Genomic DNA, 22,835 nt, shown 5'->3' with positions numbered 1-22,835 from the left:
TAAAAGAAACATCATGTCCTTTTAGCATATGGATAAACTTTTTTTTTTTTTTTTTTTTTTTTTTAAATATAACCCCATTGCTTCTCGCGTTTGCGGATAAAATTTGTAAGATGCAAGACAGCAGCAAAAGTTTCTTCACCAGAAGGCAAGATTTGATCTTCGGGCAGCAAAAATCCATGTCGACCTGTATCTCGGAGTTCGACTGCATATGAATACTTGACTTTGCCTTCCGCGTACGTCCTATTTTTTTTTTTTAAAAAAAAAGGATGATTGAGTTAAAAACCGGTCTTTTTTTTTTTTTTTTTTTTTTTTGTTCATGCTACTATACATACCAGTCCAATGATCCACCACTAGCTTGATAAATGATATTGCAGACACTGCCAACTGCGAATTTGGTGCCATGAACATCCCTTAGGGCCTTAGCAGCGCCCAGACCGCCTTCGATGATATCCTCATCGTCTTTAGGGACCTTGGAGCAATCAGCACCAAAAGGCGTCATCCATAATTGGGAGTATGAATGAAAATCAATATATGCAACCACATCTTGGTTCTTCTTAAGAATGAAGTCAGACATCATCTTAGGCTCCTTGGCTGCGAAGGCTGCAGGTCCATGATAACCTTCACTGCATGGGTTACTAGAGCTGCCACCTTGGTTCCACATATATCCCCAATTGCGATTAGGATCCTGAGCCCAGGAGCGAAAAAAAAAAGGTTAGATGGTACTTTTCTTGTCAAAGTTTTTTATATTGTATATCTGAAGGATTCTTAGTTGTATTAAACTTACAATGCCAGGGCAGAAAGGAATGGACGTGGGTTGACGATTCTTACGCCACATGCGATTGTGCTCCCATGTGTAAGCATATCCATCTGCATTAAGGACAGGAACGATCACAAACTCAAACTGATCAACCAGTCGCGTAATCTTACTGCTCTTGCCATATCCCAGAATCAATTCTTTGGCAATATACGAGACTGTAGCCGGCCCAATCCATTCTATTGATACGGAGTAAATAAAAGACGAAATCATGGTAGAACGGTTATTATCAATATATCGCCATTATTGTTATAAAGGTGTACATATATGCGGGAGGTCAAAAAAAAAAAAAAAAAAAAAAAAAAAAAGCTAGAAGAGATGCATTGTGAAGATTAATGTGATCGAGCATCCCGAACCAATAATGTTTGTCCCGCTCAATAAGCGCATTTTTTTTCTTACCTCTGGCATGCTGACCACCATGGATGACAATGGACTTGGGATGTTTCTTGGGCCTGGAGGGTTTCTTCTTCATGTAAGATGCATCCCCCTTGAATGGGTCAAACAACCATGACCACCATGAGCGAGCATCCCAGACCAATTCCTCGATTTCATCTTGCACCTCCTCGACTGTGTCCTCAATGGTCTCTTTTAACTCATCTAAATCTACAAGATTAGCCAAAATCTTCAATTTGTTGTGTTTGTCCTTGTTTTTCTTTTTGGATTTTTTGCTGTCATCATCGTCATCGTCATCGTCATCATCGTCATCTTCGTCATCTTCGTCATCTTTCCGATCATAGCCATGGATGGTCATTCCGAAGACCTCGCGTCCTTCGTGTGTAAATCCAATAGATGTGCGAGAGACTAATTCTGGGAACTGTTGGACCATGGTTTCCGTAAAATTGTTGAGGGTTGCTAAATCATGATAGTTACGCCAGAATGAGTCGTCTGTGAAATTCCATTGCTGTTGGTGTTGAGGCGCCAGAGCAGGAGCAACTTCAGGAACAAGATCCTGTAAGTTGGAGATCATGACCATGGTAGGGAGGGGGATAGCCTTCTTAAAGGTCTCAAGTTCTGAAACAGGGACGCGAACATCGACAGTGCCAATCCTGAGGTTAGACCACAAGTCAAGGTTTCTCTCCTTTCATTCAAAAAGAAAAAGAGACATCACAATTAGTGCTTGTGTTATATCAAACATGTGTCATATTAAATTTCTATAATATGGCTTCCCTTTTCTCACGCGAGCAACACAAAGGAGATGAAGAGCAGATTTTAATGTATTGGCTCTTTCTTTTTTACGTCAAATGAATGAGGTGTTCTCACTTTCTCTTTCTTAAGCCATGGTTATTTTATTTACTGTGAATGGTGTTGGTTGTTACTTCTCATTACTTCAACAGTAGCTTCTAGCTGTTTAAGCTGGTCCAAGGACGAGACCTGAATACGGAGAACCTGCTCGTTGTCGAAACGAGCATAGCCATTGTTATTCTCAATGGAATGGTGAGAGCTAGGTGAAGTGAACGGGAACTGTTGTGGATGTGCAAGGCAAAGAACCGAAGATAATGCAAGTGTGAGCGGGATGTTGAGTAGATACATTTTTCAAGAATTGAAAAGGGTTCAAATCAAGAAATGTAATTTAGAATGAAGAACGTAATACTGAAAGCCAGAAGAATGAAACCCCCCACAAGCCCAGATTTAAAGACAAGAAGTCAAGGCTCTGAGTCTGTGCCCTCTGTGCTGGATTGGTCATCTCACGTGAACTACCTGATAAAGGGCAAAGCTCGACCAAACAACAAAATATACAAAGGCAAGTTTGTTTTTTTTGTTTGACCTCGATCATTGTTTGGAGCCACGCACTGAACATTCATTTGGACTCCAAGAATTTGACTTCACCAATGGAGAGGGCGTAGGGGTTTTGCCCCTCCTCGGAGAAGGAGGAGAAACGCAGAAAGAAACAAAGGGGTGATTAAAAGTTGTGTGAGGAATGAAAAATAGAGACAAAAAGTTTGTTGTTGAGCATGCACAACAAACATGGCCACATCTTGAGTATCAACAAAAGAAACAAGGTTGCTCTTGCTCGACTTCACCTTGCCCATCCATTACACTGCCTAAAAAAAAAGTCCGCTTGCTGTCATGTCCAAGAACTGGATGTATTTAGAACTCAAACCAAGAGGGTCAATCTTCCCTTGTTGAAAATACATGCGGTTGTATGTAAAGAAAAATAAAATAAAGATGCAAAGCAATCGCATCGTATCGTATCACACCGCTTCTTGTTTCTGTTTCTCTCCATACCTCCTTGTTGTCCTGCCCCCATTCTTCCTCCTACAACACTCACTCTTCCTTTTTCACCTTTTCATCCTAGTATTTATCGTAGTTCTTCACATGCTTCAGAAGTACTCTTGTATTAAGTGTAGGTTTGTTGAAAACTGACTATGTCAATATGAACACACCTCAATGTGTCTAAAAACGCAAAGGCGCGTGCATTTCGCGGTCAATCCTTTTTTTTTTTATTTAAATTTATTAACTCGATGAATTTCAATCGTAATGGATGGAGCGTCAAGAGGAAGAGGAGTGACGGTCGTCAGACACTCATAAATGCTCAAGTTCAATGAAAAGTTCAACTTGTTGGATTTGTTTGTCCAAGCATTTGACACTGTCACCATTCGTCATTCGGTCATTCCCAACAACTGCACAATGACCCATTTTCTGAATAGGCCATTCCGTGAAAGGACAAAATAAACAACTGCGGCTGCAAGGGGAAGGAATCATGAAGACATAATTTTTTAAGCTTCAGTTTTGTAGTCATCGGATGATTACATGGATTGAGGTTGTTTCGACAGCAAAAGAATAAGAGATTTATAGACAAAATCAACTTACTGCCCACACATGCAACATACATGGAATTTTTGCTATTGACACCTTCCTCATATGTTGTCTTTTCCTCTTTTACTTATTCCTTATCATCTCTTCTTTTTCTCCTTCATCTCTTCATCTTTTCCCCCCGCCCCGACCATTGTGATTGCTCACTTAAAAATTGGTGCGAATACGATATATTGACGCATTGCAATAATAGACACTACAAGCAGCTGATAAACGCACTCTGCAAGACACATAAAAAAGGAACGATAGAAAGAAAGAGATTGAGATAAAGCAGGCAGCAACAGCATGGCTTCACACTTGCCAACCCTCAATAACCAAGCCAACAGTGGCTACACAATACCATCCCAGCCGCCGTACCACAGCTCCAGTGGTCGTGACGCTAACTACAGAAGCATGGATAATAGAGAATGCAGCACCTCTCAATACAAACCTCAAAACTCGTTCAATAACAATGTAAATCAGCAACAACAACAACGACAACATATTCAAGCAGAGAGGACTCAGCAGGAGACGCCGATTGCAAGGAGCAAGACAACGAGAGATCCTGCAGTGCTAAAAAAGTTGGCGATGCAATTGGAATACCAGCGATCTCTCGCTGCGATCGCAAGTAGTGATCCAGAAGATGAGGGTGATAGTGAAGATGAGTTATCACAGCAGGATGATACACCCACACACTTAGATGGCGGTATAGTAGAGCGAACTATGGATCATCTTCATTTGACTTCGCCTCCGTCATTTTCAGCACATGGACATGTAATGAATGGGAGACCATTATCTGCATATCAAACACCTTCAACGCACCTTCAGCACTCCACGGCACAATCACAGAACCGTGACAGCATATATACCAGTTATCAACAGCAGCCACAGCAGTATCAGTATCAATCTTCAGCGACAGGATCAAGCAGTCTTCCTTTAAATACTCAAATGCAACTACCGTTTCCATATTACGTATCGCCGTATCAACAGCGGCAACCGAGACGCGTTTCTATCCCAGCACTAGAACATCAGCAATTTGGCTCAAGTCAAAACAACATGTATTCGCCACAAACGCCGAAACCTGCCTCTATTGCAAGCAACCACTCATATACTCCTTCAATCACAGCATCATCTATGAGCCAAGATTGGATGCAGCTTCCTTCACCAGTCTGTTCCTCAGGATCCTTGAATACTCGTGATGCTTCACATGGCTCATTCAGCAGCAGTAATTTCAGCAATTTAACCCCTCCTTTCTTGTCTCTGGAGGCTCAACAACTGTTGGACTTCAACCCCGGTCTCCTTTCGACCATTGCTGTGGCGTTTCGGCAAAAGATGCTCAACAACGAATCCAAGAGGTCCGAGTCCGAGTGCTATGGTCTAGAGTTCCCAGTGACATTCACGGGCAAAGAGGCTGTTGTATGTTTTTGTTGTTGTTTTTTTTTTTTTTTTTTTTATCCCACAGGAAATCGTATAAGCTGATGGTCGTCTTTTTGTGTATGATGGATCAATAGGATGTTGTAAATGAGTTGACGTATTTAGAAGACCGTCGGCATGGTCTGGCGATTGCTAGATCTCTGGAAGCGCAATTCCTGTTCTTTGGAGGCGGAGACAACTTATTATTTGACTCGAACAATGATCAGTACTTTTTCTCCGATGCTGCTCTTGCTTTCATTCCTGGAAAAACGGATTTTCCTACTGTCCCAACAGGCGTCTTCCCATATAGCTCAAAATGCTATAGTTATGGGTGTGTCCCTGGTGATGCCACATGCTATTCTTATCTTTGTCCAAATCGCCGTCAAATCGTAAGAAAAAGTCAACATTTGATATTTATTTTATTTAATTATATACATTTATTATATATATTTTTCCCTGAATATGTATTCGTTAGCGTGGCGTATTGACCTTTTTTTTCTTATTTCGATATACTAAAAAAATAAAATCAGGGTTCACTACTGGGACGTCAAAACAGCGGTGCATCATCGCTCAGTGGACAGGAAAAAGTTTGGGCCAACTCTGTCCCTGCGAGTGTAGTTGCTGCCGCGTCAAAGAAGGAGCGAAACCGACAAGAGGCCATCTTTGAGGTTGTCAACACCGAGGCTAACTACGTCCGAGACCTTGAGCTTATGGAAGAGGTAAAACATCCTTTATTATTTATTATATGCCATTGCAGTGAATATCAAAGATGAAAATGCTCTGTCGGACTGGGTTGCTATGGAAAAAAGATTTATCGATACTAAGGTTTTTTCACTTACATTTCTCACTGTAGATTTTTATTAATCCGCTTCGATCAGGTGATATTATTGACCCAGAGAAGGTGGAGGAATTCATTGAAGATGTGTTCTTGAACTACAAAGAGATCATTGAGCTGAACAAGCTACTCTTAGAGGCCTTACGAGCCCGTCAAGAGGAGCAACCTCTTGTCGAAAAGATTGGCGATGTTTTACTGTCTCATGTTGCAGGATTCGAGGATGCGTATATTCGGTATATTCCTCAAATAGCCATCTCCGAATTCACCTACAAAAGAGAAGAATCCAAAAATCCTAAATTCGCACAATTTCTTAAGGATTGCACCCGCCACCCAGAGGCACGACGACTTGGGCTACGACATTTTGTGGGCCAACCCTATCAGAGAATTCCTCGATACCCGCTCTTACTGAATGAAGTAGTTAAAAGGACAGAGGAAGGGATCGAAGACCGCGAGACTGTCCTAGAAGTGATCAAGCTTTGCACAGAGCTTGGTAAGCGCATCGACGCTTGTATGCCGGCGGGAGCCAAGCAGCTACGATTGTTAACATTACAGGACAGAGTCGTCTGGAAATCCAAGGAAGATCATCAGGACCTCAAGCTTGGTGAGAGAGGACGCAAGCTTCATTTTGAGTGCATCGCCAGGCGCAAGACGACATTTGAGGTGCAGGCTGTCGACTTTCGGCTGTTCGTCTTTGACCATATGCTGCTTATGACGAAGGAGAAGCGAGACAAGCAAGGAGATAAAAGCAATGTCTTTTATCAAGTCTATAAACAGGTACAATCTCTTTAAGCTTGATGGTTGTTCACTCCAATTCGAATACATCATTCTAGCAGTACAATATACAATGCTTCCACGAAAAGCTCATCCATATGCTTTTTGTTCATCAGCCTATTCCTTTAGAGCTCGCGGATGTCTGGCCAGATGAAGGCAAGAACGCACCATTAAGCCTAAATGGCCGTCCAAAGTCTATTGTATCAGATGGTTCCAGCGTCCTTGAAACAGCTACACCTGCCTCAAGCAATCGTAGCAGCACTATGGATACAAAATACACCGCTCCAGTGACAATTCACCGCCGAGGAAGAAGGGGTGGCGCGTACACACTGAATTTGACATTGGCGGAACGTGAAGATTTCGTACGAGAGGTCGATATGGCCAAGGCGGCCCGTAACGATATCGTTTCAGGATCTCGGCTATTCCAGTTCAGTACCATTACAGAAATGAGTGCCCATCTGACGTCACCACTGACAGCATCAGATCAGAGTCACCCTATGGACGGAAAGCGTATTACTTGTAGTGCTACTTTTATCAACGTTTTGGATGCTAAAAGACGAATCGTTGTAGGAACAGAAGCAGGGGTCTACGTTGGTCTCGAAGATGACCGGTTTAGTTTCCGTTTAGCGCTGAAAGACATCAATGTGACAGATATCAGTATTTTGGAAGATTATCATCTCTTGTTGATTTTATCTGGCAAAGTCTTGAAGGCCTACAACATGAACTGTCTGGAGCCTAATGCTGACAAGGCTTTCACAGTAGGGCAGCAGCTTATCAAAAACGTACAGTACTTTACTACAGGTGTCTATGCAGAGAAGACGCTTGTCATTACGATGAGAAAAAAGGGCTCAGGCGATAGCCAGTTCTCTTCATTTGAGCCCGTAGAGAATGCAGTCCTGGGCGTAGGCCAAAACCATCAAAAAGGACTCAGCTTTTCGTTGGGTAGATCCAAATCTGAATGGTTCAAGCCCTACCGTGAATTTTATGTTCCTGGCGAGTCGTTGCGATTACAAATGTTATCACGTATGGTGTGTGTTGTTTGTCCCAAAGGATTTGAAGTTTTGATGTTAGAAAACTTGGATAAGCCGCGATTGTACCCGGAGAGACAGGACCCCGATTTCGCGTTCTTATCGAAGAAAGCCGATAGCGTGCCTGTAAGCATGTTTAGGATCAGCTCAGAGCTCTTTTTGATGTGCTACGATGGTAAGATCTCTCTCTCAAAAAAGAAAAAAGCTACTGTGCTCCTTATCATTAACAGGATTAAACCCCATTTACTCTTTCCTATTCTTTGAAACCCGAACCTGCTATTAGTTTTCGCATTCACAATGACTAAGACTGGAAAGTTGGCCAAGCCAGACCTCATTGAGTTTGAAGGGCGAGCTGAATCATTTGCATTGGTTTACCCTTATATTATTGCATTCGAGAGTCAGTTAATTGAGATTCGCCATATCGAAACTGGTGCATTGGAGCAACTCGTACTTGGCGATAATATTCGTCTTCTTTACTCAGATGTGGATCTAGTGGGCAACGCAGTGATTCATGTTCAAATGGTAAGAGGGGCTGTGGGAAATTATTCAGTCAATATCTATTCTTCTCAATCTATCTTGAGCTTTATCCTTAGAGTGTCTTCTAACGAGCTTTCTTTTTTGCTATTTCGTAGTCTGATCCAACCAAAGGTGACGTTCGAAAGATCGTCAAATTGACTAAAGCGCCGAAAACCATACTGGAGCCAGTCAAATATCAGCCGAAATCATCTTACACACCTCAGACAAGCATAAGCATAAACGTCTCTTCTGCCTCAAGTTTTCAGCCCCAAGAGACTTCCCTTTATGGAGTCTATCCTATGGCTCATTCCCCCATGACCCAGTCTCAGTTCATTGTCTCTTCAACCCCACAAGCTCCATCCCCACGTCTAATACAACGACAATCAATTTACACTACGCTACCTGCAGATCCGCTTATTTACAACGGTCAGAATTACCTCCATCATCAAAACTTTGAACCTACGCTCAATTCAGTTTCTGCACCTCTACATTCAACGCCAGCTCCATATCCATTCCCAAGTATCTCCATGCATGGGTTGATCACCCCCAGTAGCAACCAAGCACCCCAGCCCGTCATGTATGATAGATATGCGAGCATGGCGAGTCCAACCACAGCTTCACCTTATTCATCAACACAATTCTTTGGATACCCGCAGGCGAATCCTGCTCCAGTTGCTCCTTCCTCTCTCCCGCATAATACTCCTGTATCGTCTTCGTCACCTGTAATTTCAACAGCCTGGGCAACTGTCGAAAGTTTTCCATAATCGAAATGCTATTTTCCCATTTTCTTCTTTGTATAATACAAATATCTTTATTATTGTAATAAAACATGACCCTTTTATCTATCTTCGGCACCCTAGAATGCTCATTTTAATGTTAACAAGATTAATATCATTACAGTCCTAGGTTAAATACTAAGACTATTAATGTTAACAAGATAGAACCGTGGTTAGACTTCACTCAAGCAACATAGTCTAACTGAATCTACTCTAAAACACTCAAATCTTCTTAATGAACGTTCTATCACAAGAAACCACATCCTAAATGAGAAAACGCACCGGAGCTGCTTAATCCGTTGCTACAAGCCTAACCAGGAGATTCATGACCTGTATAGTTAAAGATCAAGTTCGCTTATACTGAGGCATCTAGCCTTACATCCTTGAACATTCGCTCTTTTTGCCCTGGGACTCAAATGAATTACACTCAATTGCTTCCTATTCTGAGATAAAATGTTACACCATGTGGCTTAGAGGAATCTCCTGTACTCTGACTCTTCAAAATAAAAAAGTGGGGCCTCTACATGTCCAAGGAAACAAAGGGTCCACTTTTTTTTTCCTTCTCACGAAACTGTCCATTCACATTTCCTTCTCACCATGGCTGAAATCGAACAGAAGGTCGAGGATTTGTCCTTGAATGCGTCTGCTGCCGCTACTAGTGACAAACCCCAGGGCAAGCCCAAGGAAAAGAAGGCTAAAAAGCCTGCTGCTGAAGGCTCTTATCCTCTTGAGGTACAAACCCCATTCCCTTACATAGACGTCAATGTGCACACATTCCCAGCAACTCTTAATCATATGAGTTGGCGCGACAATGTCATGAGCATGATAATTGAAGAGACGATTGAAGCGGCGGGATGATGTAGCAATAAAACATTTTCGAGTACACATGACACACAAGGAAGAAAAAAAAAATGGACATTCACTCAAGTCGCTTTGCTTTGTAAAACAATCAATGCCCAGTGCAGGAGAGGTGGTTTTGTAGATCTATTTTCTAGGCAGGATAGGGCATTTAAACGCCGTTCATCTTCTACAATTAAGCATATCTTCCGGCTTCACTCTTGTCTAACTAGCATGCAATCTTTTTTTTTCTGTTCATTTATTGTAGGTCACTCCTGCTCCTGAATATATTGCTCACCGTATTGCTATGTTCGATGAGCTCAAGAAGAAGGCTGACGAAGAGGATGCTGGTAAATAATCAAGGACATCTGGATTTATATATTGAACAAATAAAAAACGAATTCTAATAGCCCTTTTTTTATCAATAGCTCAACCCCGTGTTCCAATCACCATTACCATGCCTGATGGCTCCACTCGCGAAGGGACTGCTTGGGAGACTTCGCCCATGGATATTGCTAAGCAGATCGCCAAGTCTCTTGCTGAGCGCGTTGTCATTGCAAAGGTATCGATTTTCTACATAATAGCTATAGCGTGAACCTTTTCATTTTTTCATATTTTTTTCTAATATATCCTTTTGATCAACTCTATAATGTATGTGCACCATCTAGGTTGACAAGGTTCTCTGGGATTTGGAGAGACCCCTTGTTGCATCTTGCCAACTTGAGCTTTTGGACTTTGAGAACGAGGAAGGCAAGGCTGTTTTCTGGCACTCGTCTGCTCATGTAATGGGAGAGGCTTGCGAGAAGCATTATGGATGCCACCTTTGCATTGGACCACCAATTGAGGACGGTTTCTACTATGAGATGGCCATGACCACTGACCGTGTTGTCTCTAACAACGATTATGCAAACTTGGAAACTCTTGCCAAGAACATCATCAAGGAGAAGCAGAACTTTGTCCGCTTGGAGATGAAGAAGGAGCAACTTTTGGAGATGTTCAAACACAACCCTTACAAGGTCCATTTGATCAAATCTAAGATCCCTGATGACACCTCAACTACTGTCTACCGCTGCGGTCCCTTGATCGATCTGTGCCGTGGACCTCACGTCCCTCATACCGGCAGAATTAAGGCCTTTGCTGTCATGAAGGTGATTTTTTTTCTTCCTATTTTTTTTTTTTTAATATATAAAAGTACATGTGAAACTAAGTATTGTGGTGCTTGTGTGATGTTTTAGAACTCTGCCTCATACTTCTTGGGAGATGCCAAGAATGATTCTTTGCAGCGCATCTACGGAGTTTCTTTCCCTGATACCAAGCAAATGACCGAGCACAAGAAGTTTTTGGAGGAGGCAGCTAAGCGTGATCATCGTAAGATTGGAAAGGAGCAGGAACTGTTCTTCTTCCATGATCTTTCTCCTGGCTCATGCTTCTTCTTACCTCACGGTACTCGTATCTACAATGCACTGATGGATTTCATCAAGTCTGAATATCATAAGCGTGGATACACAGAAGTGATGTCACCTAACATGTATAATGTCAAGCTGTGGCATACTTCTGGACACTGGCAGAACTACCAGGAAAACATGTTTTCATTTAACGTGGAGAAAGAGACGTTTGCGCTCAAACCCATGAATTGCCCTGGACACTGCTTGATGTTCGGTATTCGTGAACGCTCCTACCGTGAGTTGCCTCTGCGTTTCGCTGATTTTGGTGTTCTCCACCGTAACGAGGCTTCAGGGGCCTTGACTGGCTTAACGCGTGTCCGTCGTTTCCAACAGGATGATGCCCACTTGTTTTGCCGTCTAGATCAACTCGGAGAGGAGATGGATGCCACGTTGGACTTCCTACAACATGTGTACGGCATCTTTGGATTTGAGTTCTCATTGGCTCTCTCGACTCGTCCTGAGAAATTCTTGGGTGCTATCTCTGACTGGGATACTGCTGAAAAGGTCAGTCGCTCATCCATGAAAGATATCTCTTCTCATCCCTGAAATTCAACTCTTACTGCATTTTGAATAAGCTTTTTAAACCCTTTATATGTATATATATTTCTCCTGATTAGCATTTGACGGATGCTCTCAATCGCTTCGGTCGCCCATGGACTATTAACCCACAGGATGGAGCCTTTTATGGGCCGAAGATTGATATTTTGATCCGTGACAGCTTGCGTCGCAGCCACCAATGCGCCACCATTCAGTTGGACTTCCAATTACCAGAGCGCTTCGGACTTGAGTACCGTAACAGTGGAGGAGAGGCTTCAGACTTTTCACGACCCCTGATTATCCACCGTGCAATGTTGGGATCTCTTGAGCGTATGATTGCCATCTTGACCGAGAACTGCGCTGGTCGCTGGGACTTTTGGCTCTCTCCTCGTCAAGTCCAGGTGATTCCGGTTGCAGCGGCCTTGACTCCTTATGCTGAGAAGGTTCGTCAGCAGTTGCACGATGCAGGTTTCTTTGCAGATGTAGATACATCGGATTCAACCTTGAACAAGAAGATCCGTAATGCAGAGATAGCACAGTACAACTTTATCTTTGTGGTTGGAGCAGAGGAAGAGGCCTCCAACTCTGTTAATGTCCGCTCACGTGATGATGTGGATAGTAAGGCTAAGGGACAGGTTCGTCCTTTGGATGAGGTTATTCCTAAGCTTAAGCATTTGAAGGAGAATAAGCTGAAAGGTTCACGCATTTAAAAAGAAAAGAGCCAATCAGAAGGCAATAAACGAATATGATGAATTCGAACGAGAAGATGTTAGATAGTGCGTCTAGATCATAACAATAAACTGAAGTGTAAAGACGACTAAGGACGTCTTAAGTTTATTATCCAGATTATTTAAGCTAATAACTCTAAGCATCATACGCTATTTAATTCTGGAGTCTCGAGTATCAAAGACCAGAAACACACAAAGGAATATTGATGGCAGAGGTATAGAGTAAAAACTCATCGAAGGATATTCTAGTACAAAACTGAGACCTGTGTACGGAAAAAAAATTTTGGGGAGCAAAAAGGTGCTTGTGCCACTTGACAAAATAAGGTCAAAAAATAAGGTGCTCGGACTTTGAACGCTGTGTGAGTAGTGAGCCACCAAAACGCGATCCACTGGATTTCGTATGAATAAGCGCAATTCCATTTTTCTTTTTACAACGCAGATCCAACTAGTTAGCCAAAACTTGATAAGACTGCCGAACTACCCATTGGTAGACAAATGCTGGAGTGAATAGGATAAGTTTCACCCATGTTAAAAGTTATATATACAATGACAAGACAGATGTCCTGCGGTAATGAAAATGAGTTCTGCTTTCCCCTTTTTTTTTTTTTTTTTTTTTTTTTTTTAAAAAAATGTATAAAGGGTTTTCATTATCAAGGGGTTATTTATTACTGTCTTTTTTCCTCAGTACGCCGCACATTTAGAACAGAAAGGAATAGGGATTGTTACCATAATGACACCGGAAATATCTCTCAACCTGAGTCCGATCGTTACAAAGAACAATTTCATACCTCTACTATTTTTTTTTTTTTTTTTTTACTTACTACACACAGAGCAAAGAGAGAGAATGAATCAACTCCAATGATCCTTGAAAAGATGCTTTTATTTTCTTTTTGTAGTTAAAAAAAAAAAAAAAAAAAAAAAAAAAACCACCATTCTATCAATTACACACATGAGTTTTGTTTCTCCTCGGAATATAAGTAGGGGTAGAGATTGGAAGGGGCAAACAATCTTTTGAAGAAGGGGATTTGCCAATCATTAGCAGTAATGAGTGATGAGTTGATAGACCGTTTAAAGGAAAGACGATGCTGCATCACTGCTCAATTGTGGCAAACATGAGATCCAAGGATGGGCCACAATCCTGAAAATTGCTTTATCAATCACATTTAGTCCAACACAACTAACAAATAGTGTGTTTTTTTTTTTTTTTTTTTTTTTTTTTTCGGGATTGTGGATTACTTAAATATTGACCCTTCTTCTCGAATATTTTTTTTTTTTTCTCTTCCTTCTTTTCCTCTTCACATTTCTTCCCCTCCCACCTTCCTTTTCTTGGTATCTCCGTTTAGTATCAACACTAAACAGAAAAAACATCACCAATCTTATTTCGACTTGGTTTTGTTATTATTCAGGAACCAACAAATCTTTTTAAAATTCTCAACAGCCACTCACTGGTTCACAACAAAGATGCCACCCAATACAATCGATGCTACTGGCCTTCACCAGCGTGTTGTCAGCAACACTTCACCAGCTCCTTCCAAGGCTGCCTTTGAGCGCAACTACAAGGTCCCCGAATTCACTATCAAGGAGATCCGAGATTGTATTCCTGCTCACTGCTTCGAGCGTTCAGGTCTCCGTGGTTTGACCCACGTTGCCATCGATCTGATATATCTTTCGCTCTTGTTCTTGGCTGCCACGCAGATTGACAAGGTGCAGAACCCTTTGATCCGTTATCTTGCATGGCCTGTTTACTGGGTCTTGCAAGGCATTGTTGGCACCGGTATCTGGGTCCTCGCTCACGAGTGTGGCCATCAATCTTTCTCAACTTCCAAGACCTTAAATAACACTGTTGGCTGGATTTTGCACTCTGCCTTATTGGTCCCTTACCACTCGTGGAGAATCTCACATTCGAAGCATCATAAAGCTACGGGCCATATGACCAAGGACCAGGTCTTTGTCCCCAAGACCCGTAAACAAGTTGGTTTGCCTCCCTTGGAGCATTCTGAGACAGAGGAGGAAGCTTATGGTGAGCATTTGGATGAAGAGGCTCCCATTGTGACTCTTTTCTGGATGGTGGTCCAGTTCTTGTTTGGCTGGCCCGCCTATTTAATTATCAATGCCTCGGGTCAGAATTATGGTCGCTGGACTTCACACTTCCATACATGGTCTCCTATCTTTGAAGCTCGCAACTTTGGTGATGTTATTCTCTCTGACTTCGGTGTCCTGCTTACTTTGGGCGCTTTGGTCTATGCTTCATTCCAGACCTCGTTCTTGACTGTCGTAAAGTACTATGGCATTCCTTATCTCTTTGTCAACTTTTGGTTGGTCTTGATCACGTTCTTGCAACATACAGACCCCAAGATGCCTCACTATCGCGAGGGTACCTGGAACTTTCAGCGTGGAGCCCTTTGCACTGTTGACCGCTCTTTCGGCAAGTTCTTGGATCATATGTTCCATGGGATTGCACACACACATGTGGCACATCATTTATTCTCACAGATGCCATTCTATCATGCAGAGGAAGCTACATATCATCTCAAGAAGCTGTTAGGAGAGTATTATATTTATGATGATACCCCTATTGCAATTGCCTGTTGGAGATCCTTCCGAGAATGTCGATTTGTTGAAGACGAAGGCGACGTTGTCTTTTTTAAGAAGTAAAAAAAAACGCAAGAGTTGCTACTAGATAGCAAAGAAAAACTTAGCGCAGAAATAAAAATATTACATCTACATCATGATATTTATCTCTTACTGCTGTTGCTCTCTATTATTACTAATATATAAATATAAATGTGTATTTGTCCTCATCATTTGGCCATGACCATATTCTAAAACCATATAATTATTGAATTGATTTGGCGATCTGAATAATCAATTAGTGATCAAAATCAATAACCGATTACCATACTCTCTATTTTTTTATTGAAAAAAAAAAAAAAAAAAAAAAAAAAACGCGACTTGTCTGGGATTGGAATAGGATTAGGATTAGGGTGAAATATTCCTTTGCTGGGTGAAAGCGAAGGTACAGGTACTTTGCACCAAAAAAAAAAAAAAAAAAGAAAAAAAAAAAGGAGGTGTAGAGGGAAACATAGAACACGGAGCCACTGGATCGTGAGGCAAATACAGGTCTTTTATCCTATTTACTACGTAACATTCCATAGATACTTGCAAAGTTAGAAAAGCAGCTCTAGCAAAAAGGTTCAAGGAGGAGACATAATTATAGGATACATGAATGATAGGAAAGTGGAGTAGAGGCTCGGTTGTGATCCTATCCAATGTCAAGGAAACTGTGAGAAGCAGTGCTGTTCATTGCTTTTTCACAACAATATCAGCGTATCGTGGGCAGTCAGACCTCGACAAATAATCCCTCATGAGAGGAGCTATGTCGATGTCTATGTATTGGTGAGACAGTGAAATCAAAAGTTTCCTGCGAACAGTTTGACCTCCATACCGATGTGAAAGAGACGACTTGTCATAAAGAGTATGTATTCCTTCGAGCTCTACTGCCAATGGAAAGTGTAGGATCGGTCTATCTTTAGGGAAAGTGCTGGATGTTGCCAGGTTGACAGCAAAGTAAGCAATGCAGGTTGAGGAGAGCATCATCCATCCTGGAAGGGTTGGGTTTTAGAGACCGATCCATTATCACAAACCATGTTGGTGCTGTGATGAATCATCTGATTCGACTATGAGAAAAGCTTGGAGCTTGGAGGGACATAACGTCAAGAAAGACATACAGATGGCATCGTCACTCCATTCAACCAATGCATAGGGGAAACTAAAAAAGACTTGAGCAGTAGACTCCATACACCATCACGCCACTAATTGTTGACACGAGAAAAGATGGCATAGGAAGCCCACTGTGGATGCTTGTAGAGAGAGTGCAAGTATAAACAGAAGCATCATACTCAGAGTATATTCAGCTTTCTAGACAGTGCTCGTTCTGGGCTCTCGTCGATGGCCATGTATCGCTCCCTATCTTGATCATCGTCACTACTCAACATTGGTCGATGACTGTTTATGTGGTTGAAGTACCTTGTTCTTGCTGCCATGCAGTAAGGAGGAGTGAGTGTCCACATGTCATATTGTTACCGTATATATGCAGTGACAAGATAAAGTCACCAACAAATGTAATGGTGAGTATATGGCTGTTTTCAGACTCACACTGTCAACCCCACGATGGACTCGTTGTGTCTTCTATTGAGGCCTTGTCTCTGAGATGTCACAGCAGCACAGAGAAGTGAGTCCTCAGTCTAATGTTGACCGTTACAGAGCTTGGTGGTGTGATGCAGACATGTATACATGCATTCACCCTCTGTATTTCTTTTGTTCTATTTACTTATGACATTGCGTACTTCTCACAGACTCTTCTACATCCCTCTTTGATATTCTTCAAGTCCACTCGCTTCCTTACCTCTTCTTACTTCCTTGACGTCCTGTACCTTGGTTTTATCTGCATCTACATCGCTCTCGTTGCTGGCGAAATGTTCAAGGTCATTCCGAGAAATCGATCCGTTCTCCACGGTCTGCTTGGAATGCGCGCTTGGCGATCATTCAGCCCCATTTGCTCATTGTTTTGTTGACGTTGAGCATCGCCACAACAAAAGTCTGAAAGTCCAACAGAGTTTACAAGAAGGCGACCATTTATCACAAAACCAACCTCTCTCATTTCTAATACAGATATATATAATTTTCTCTTCTTTCTCTTTCCCACCTCTCCATGCTCTCTTTCCTTCATTAGTACTCTCCACGAGACGGCGGCCTCTTAATTCCCGAGCCCACCATCAGCGCCATTGTCTGTCACAAAAGACACAGCCCGCTACCCATGTAACACCACACATTGCAGAGAGACACGCAACTGGTTTTTTTTTTATTTTATTTTATTTTATTTTTCTTCTTTTCTAAAACTGCAGTTATCCAGCCATTAACCATTTCATCATTTTCGGTCTGTCGTTGCTGCATCGTCTACGATCAGCCTTTTTCTCTCCTTCTTGCTATCTTCTTTCACGATCGTAATTCTTTCTTCATCCATACCATATTCTTTTCATTTTGACATTTGCTCATATTCAAACCGTTCCAGAGGTTCAATTGGGATACATTCATACAAATCAGCACCGAGAACATCTAAACGGACACATCCATAACGTCCCTAATCAAGCTTTTATATTTATAAAAAAGAATGGTACACACATTCCCGAGAGGTCTTATTATTGTTGCCATCGAGGCCAAAGACCTTGCGAAACGGAAGCTGTTTGGTGCCCAAGGTATAACAAAAAAAGTGACATAGTTACCTTCTTCATTCTTTTTTTTTTTTTTTTTTTTTTTTTTTGCTTACTGCACACAGAGCCAAGTGAGGAGATGAACCAACTCCAGCGTTCCGTGAAAAAAAAAAAAAAAAAAAAAAAAAAAAAAAAGCTTTATTTTTCAATTTGAAGCCTTTTTCTTTTTTTTTTTTTTTTTTTTTTTTTTTTTTGCTAAAAAAAAGATCACCAGGCTATCAATTACACATACGGCTTTTGTTTCACTTCGGAGTGCGGATAAGGATGAGAAATAGTACTTGCTAATCATTAGCAGCAATGGACGGTGGGCTGATAGATTGTTCTTTCTGTGAATATTGCGATTTTATGGACAATTTACTATACGTGTCTAATATGACTAGAAATCAAAATATAATTATTGCTGTGACGCACAATTGAACCTGATCATTTCTATATTGACTAACAGCGGTACATCATGATTTATTGGGGACCATGGGACCTCCTGCTTTATTATTGTATAGTAATGCATTACCTAAATTAAAAAATAAAAAATAAAAAATAAAAAAACAGGCAGGGGCTCAATGTGAAGCATTCTCTTGTCAGTGATCACAATTTCCCCATTTGGAGTGCTTAAAGACTGTGCTGCCTCGACGTGTTGAGTCTGCTATTCTCTCAGACTCAACTATAAATTATCACGCGCATTTTATTAAGCATACATTTTATCTAAATCTTCCACAAGCTTTCTCCCATCTTAAAATCATTTTTTCACCATGATTTCACCACGGCGAATCCTGCTCAAAGCAATCCTGCTTCACCTCCATCCGCCGTTGACACTCAAATTCCACCTGCTGCCGACACTCCTAGCATCTCTGAAGACGTAATGATGCCAGTGGCGAGAGAAATCCCTTCTGGACCTCTACCTTTACTTGCGGAGGCGGAAGTATCGCCCCAAACTGCTGCCGACCGCCAAATCCGTATAAGTGGGAGGACGTAGTTGCTCCTCCATTACAGCGCGGTTATAAACTACTCAGTTCTTCTAGCAGAAGGAGCCGAGGCAGTTAGTCAAGAGCTTGAACAAAGAAGCCAAGTTCTGACTGTCAAGTACAACGCGGCCGAGGTCCACTTCCAATTCACCAAGGGAAGTAGCAATGAACAGAGTAAGGTAGTCTGTTGCATCACCACACGATGCTCCGTCACGTCCCAATGCAGAGGCTCAGAAGTCCAATGCTCTTGACGTAATCCTCGTCATATGAGTCAAGGAACGCGTTGCGTTGGCGATAGCCTTTAACTATAAAGGAGCCCCATTGTTCACCAAGTATCCATAGATTACTCCAAGATGCATATCAAAAAAAAAAAAAAAAGAGCTAGAGCTCCAGCGCTCCGCTTCCAGCTAAAAAGAATCCATCAGAGGGGCATTCCACTCAAGGTCGTAAGAGCTGTAGTTGGCTTCCTTAAGTCACTCAAACTCACTACACGGACTACCTTACAGATGATTTATTTGACGACATGACATGGAGAGACATGTGTCAGCACTCAATTCCGTGCGCAAGGACTACTATCGACTCAAAGTGACATATGCTGCTCTGACAGGTGAGCACATTACCTTCGACCTAACCCTATTTCTTATCAGGAAAGTAGGTAGTAAATACAATCTTCTCGTTACAGATGTATGCACTAGGTCCGTGTGATCGAGCTTATACAGAATAGAAATACGGGGCCGCCGTCATCCGTCTATTCAAATTATCTTGCTTCATTGGCTTCCTTAGGATTATCCAAAGTGATAACAGGACCAACTTAGTTGTCAGAACCTTAACTGCCCAGTTACAGATCGACGATAGCCTTACTGCGGAAGAACGCAATGTCCACTTCCTTAAACATCTCTTACTGAAGACCCTTAAGCTTATTCGCACGAACCAACTACAGATGGTTCAGATACTAGTAAATACTAGGATTTGCGTCTCTTCATGATTTGTGCGTTTCATGATTTGTTCCCTTTTTACTGCCTTTTACGATCGCTTACCAAGTCAGAACTGAGTGAACGCTTAGAGTATCTCACTGAGGTTGAGCTCAATCAACCAGCAGAAAACGGTGAATAGATATAAATGATCTTTTTTTTGGGATATAAATCCTTCTTTTTGCGTCTCCTTTTTCTTTTCTTTTCTTTTCTTTTTCTTCGCTTTCTTTTCCTCGTCGTCTTTCTTTCTCACCTTCCCTTTCTTGATATTCCTAGTGGTTATTATTATTCGGAAGCCAGCAAAGATGTTATCCAACACAACCGATGCAACTGGCCTTCACCAGCGTGTTGTCAGCAACACTTCACCAGCTCCTTCCAAGGCTGCCTTTGAGCGCAACTACAAGGTCCCCGAATTCACTATCAAGGAGATCCGAGATTGTATTCCTGCTCACTGCTTCGAGCGTTCAGGTCTCCGTGGTTTGACCCACGTTGCCATCGATCTGATATATCTTTCGCTCTTGTTCTTGGCTGCCACGCAGATTGACAAGGTGCAGAACCCTTTGATCCGTTATCTTGCATGGCCTGTTTACTGGGTCTTGCAAGGCATTGTTGGCACTGGCATTTGGATCCTCGCTCACGAGTGTGGCCATCAATCTTTCTCAACTTCCAAGACCTTAAATAACACTGTTGGCTGGATTTTGCACTCTGCCTTATTGGTCCCTTACCACTCGTGGAGAATCTCACACTCGAAGCATCATAAAGCTACGGGCCATATGACCAAGGACCAGGTCTTTGTCCCCAAGACCCGTAAACAAGTTGGTTTGCCTCCCTTGGAGCATTCTGAGACAGAGGAGGAAGCTTATGGTGAGCATTTGGATGAAGAGGCTCCCATTGTGACTCTTTTCTGGATGCTGATCTATGTCTTGTTTGGCTGGCCTGCCTATTTGTTTGGCAATGCCAAGGGTCAGGATTATGGTCGCTGGACTTCACACTTCCATACATGGTCTCCTATCTTTGAAGCTCGCGACTTTAGTGATGTTATTCTCTCTGACTTCGGTGTCCTGCTTACTTTGGGCGCTTTGGTCTATGCTTCATTCCAGACCTCGTTCTTGACTGTCGTAAAGTACTATGGCATTCCTTATCTCTTTGTCAACTTTTGGTTGATCATAATCACGTTCTTGCAACACACAGACACCAAGGTACCGCACTACCGTGAAGGTGCCTGGAACTTTCAGCGTGGAGCCCTTTGCACTGTTGACCGCTCTTTCGGCAAGTTCTTGGATCATATGTTCCATGGGATTGCACACACACATGTGGCACATCATTTATTCTCACAGATGCCATTCTATCATGCAGAGGAAGCTACATATCATCTCAAGAAGCTGTTAGGAGAGTATTATATTTATGATGATACCCCTATTGCAATTGCCTGTTGGAGATCCTTCCGAGAATGTCGATTTGTTGAAGACGAAGGCGACGTTGTCTTTTTTAAGAAGTAAAAAAAAACGCAAGAGTTGCTACTAGATAGCAAAGAAAAACTTAGCGCAGAAATAAAAATATTACATCTACATCATGATATTTATCTCTTACTGCTGTTGCTCTCTATTATTACTAATATATAAATATAAATGTGTATTTGTCCTCATCATTTGGCCATGACCATATTCTAAAACCATATAATTATTGAATTGATTTGGCGATCTGAATAATCAATTAGTGATCAAAATCAATAACCGATTACCATACTCTCTATTTTTTTATTGAAAAAAAAAAAAAAAAAAAAAAAAAAACGCGACTTGTCTGGGATTGGAATAGGATTAGGATTAGGGTGAAATATTCCTTTGCTGGGTGAAAGCGAAGGTACAGGTACTTTGCACCAAAAAAAAAAAAAAAAAGAAAAAAAAAAAGGAGGTGTAGAGGGAAACATAGAACACGGAGCCACTGGATCGTGAGGCAAATACAGGTCTTTTATCCTATTTACTACGTAACATTCCATAGATACTTGCAAAGTTAGAAAAGCAGCTCTAGCAAAAAGGTTCAAGGAGGAGACATAATTATAGGATACATGAATGATAGGAAAGTGGAGTAGAGGCTCGGTTGTGATCCTATCCAATGTCAAGGAAACTGTGAGAAGCAGTGCTGTTCATTGCTTTTTCACAACAATATCAGCGTATCGTGGGCAGTCAGACCTCGACAAATAATCCCTCATGAGAGGAGCTATGTCGATGTCTATGTATTGGTGAGACAGTGAAATCAAAAGTTTCCTGCGAACAGTTTGACCTCCATACCGATGTGAAAGAGACGACTTGTCATAAAGAGTATGTATTCCTTCGAGCTCTACTGCCAATGGAAAGTGTAGGATCGGTCTATCTTTAGGGAAAGTGCTGGATGTTGCCAGGTTGACAGCAAAGTAAGCAATGCAGGTTGAGGAGAGCATCATCCATCCTGGAAGGGTTGGGTTTTAGAGACCGATCCATTATCACAAACCATGTTGGTGCTGTGATGAATCATCTGATTCGACTATGAGAAAAGCTTGGAGCTTGGAGGGACATAACGTCAAGAAAGACATACAGATGGCATCGTCACTCCATTCAACCAATGCATAGGGGAAACTAAAAAAGACTTGAGCAGTAGACTCCATACACCATCACGCCACTAATTGTTGACACGAGAAAAGATGGCATAGGAAGCCCACTGTGGATGCTTGTAGAGAGAGTGCAAGTATAAACAGAAGCATCATACTCAGAGTATATTCAGCTTTCTAGACAGTGCTCGTTCTGGGCTCTCGTCGATGGCCATGTATCGCTCCCTATCTTGATCATCGTCACTACTCAACATTGGTCGATGACTGTTTATGTGGTTGAAGTACCTTGTTCTTGCTGCCATGCAGTAAGGAGGAGTGAGTGTCCACATGTCATATTGTTACCGTATATATGCAGTGACAAGATAAAGTCACCAACAAATGTAATGGTGAGTATATGGCTGTTTTCAGACTCACACTGTCAACCCCACGATGGACTCGTTGTGTCTTCTATTGAGGCCTTGTCTCTGAGATGTCACAGCAGCACAGAGAAGTGAGTCCTCAGTCTAATGTTGACCGTTACAGAGCTTGGTGGTGTGATGCAGACATGTATACATG

At 41.9% G+C, this 22,835-nt stretch overlaps 5 protein-coding genes across 5 annotated transcripts; 4 read left to right on the top strand and 1 right to left on the bottom strand.

Moving 5' to 3' along the window:
• Positions 1 to 39: 39 nt before the first annotated feature.
• Positions 40 to 2,448, bottom strand: BCR41DRAFT_348444 (hypothetical protein). Its single transcript, XM_022023303.1, has 5 exons — positions 2,141 to 2,448; positions 1,214 to 1,892; positions 785 to 993; positions 333 to 685; positions 40 to 240 (listed from the first exon to the last, which is right to left on the bottom strand). Exons 1-5 carry the CDS (start codon positions 2,342 to 2,344, stop codon positions 63 to 65), a joined length of 1,623 nt encoding a protein of 540 aa, XP_021884291.1. The 5' UTR covers positions 2,345 to 2,448; the 3' UTR covers positions 40 to 62.
• Positions 2,449 to 4,663: 2,215 nt separating this feature from the next.
• BCR41DRAFT_368571 (hypothetical protein) lies at positions 4,664 to 8,934 on the top strand (the record flags this gene model as incomplete). The annotated part of the gene is made up of 7 exons (XM_022026389.1): positions 4,664 to 5,023; positions 5,119 to 5,409; positions 5,551 to 5,739; positions 5,874 to 6,629; positions 6,743 to 7,829; positions 7,938 to 8,176; positions 8,287 to 8,934. The coding sequence occupies 7 exons, from the start codon at positions 4,664 to 4,666 to the stop codon at positions 8,932 to 8,934; spliced, it is 3,570 nt and encodes a 1,189-aa protein (XP_021884290.1).
• Positions 8,935 to 9,483: 549 nt separating this feature from the next.
• On the top strand, positions 9,484 to 12,610 carry BCR41DRAFT_348440 (hypothetical protein). Its single transcript, XM_022023302.1, has 6 exons — positions 9,484 to 9,678; positions 10,052 to 10,133; positions 10,212 to 10,345; positions 10,452 to 10,931; positions 11,019 to 11,732; positions 11,846 to 12,610. The coding sequence occupies exons 1-6, from the start codon at positions 9,544 to 9,546 to the stop codon at positions 12,473 to 12,475; spliced, it is 2,175 nt and encodes a 724-aa protein (XP_021884289.1). The 5' UTR covers positions 9,484 to 9,543; the 3' UTR covers positions 12,476 to 12,610.
• A 1,151-nt stretch (positions 12,611 to 13,761) lies between these two features.
• Positions 13,762 to 15,225, top strand: BCR41DRAFT_348439 (delta-12 fatty acid desaturase). Its single transcript, XM_022023301.1, has one exon. It carries the CDS (start codon positions 13,955 to 13,957, stop codon positions 15,146 to 15,148), a length of 1,194 nt encoding a protein of 397 aa, XP_021884288.1. The 5' UTR covers positions 13,762 to 13,954; the 3' UTR covers positions 15,149 to 15,225.
• A 4,768-nt stretch (positions 15,226 to 19,993) lies between these two features.
• On the top strand, positions 19,994 to 21,272 carry BCR41DRAFT_348438 (delta-12 fatty acid desaturase). Its single transcript, XM_022023300.1, has one exon. It carries the CDS (start codon positions 20,002 to 20,004, stop codon positions 21,193 to 21,195), a length of 1,194 nt encoding a protein of 397 aa, XP_021884287.1. The 5' UTR covers positions 19,994 to 20,001; the 3' UTR covers positions 21,196 to 21,272.
• The last annotated feature ends 1,563 nt before the right edge of the window (positions 21,273 to 22,835 follow it).

The sequence above is a fragment of the Lobosporangium transversale genome (assembly GCF_002105155.1).
Source record: "Lobosporangium transversale strain NRRL 3116 chromosome Unknown BCR41scaffold_7, whole genome shotgun sequence".
Taxonomy (NCBI): domain Eukaryota; kingdom Fungi; phylum Mortierellomycota; class Mortierellomycetes; order Mortierellales; family Mortierellaceae; genus Lobosporangium; species Lobosporangium transversale.
The sequence above is the reverse complement of the archived record's forward strand: the minus strand, read 5'-3'. Positions and strand labels throughout refer to the sequence as shown.

Coding starts and splice junctions, on each gene's coding strand:
- BCR41DRAFT_348438 (XM_022023300.1), top strand. CDS start 20,002: ATGTTATCCAACACAACCGATGCAACTGGCCTTCACCAGCGTGTTGTC.
- BCR41DRAFT_348440 (XM_022023302.1), top strand. CDS start 9,544: ATGGCTGAAATCGAACAGAAGGTCGAGGATTTGTCCTTGAATGCGTCT. Junction 10,134..10,211: donor GGCTGACGAAGAGGATGCTG/GTAAATAATCAA, acceptor TTTTATCAATAG/CTCAACCCCGTGTTCCAATC. Junction 10,346..10,451: donor AGCGCGTTGTCATTGCAAAG/GTATCGATTTTC, acceptor TGCACCATCTAG/GTTGACAAGGTTCTCTGGGA.
- BCR41DRAFT_348439 (XM_022023301.1), top strand. CDS start 13,955: ATGCCACCCAATACAATCGATGCTACTGGCCTTCACCAGCGTGTTGTC.
- BCR41DRAFT_348444 (XM_022023303.1), bottom strand. CDS start 2,344: ATGTATCTACTCAACATCCCGCTCACACTTGCATTATCTTCGGTTCTT. Junction 994..1,213: donor TGGTGGTCAGCATGCCAGAG/GTAAGAAAAAAA, acceptor CCGTATCAATAG/AATGGATTGGGCCGGCTACA. Junction 241..332: donor AGTGGTGGATCATTGGACTG/GTATGTATAGTA, acceptor AAAAAAAAATAG/GACGTACGCGGAAGGCAAAG.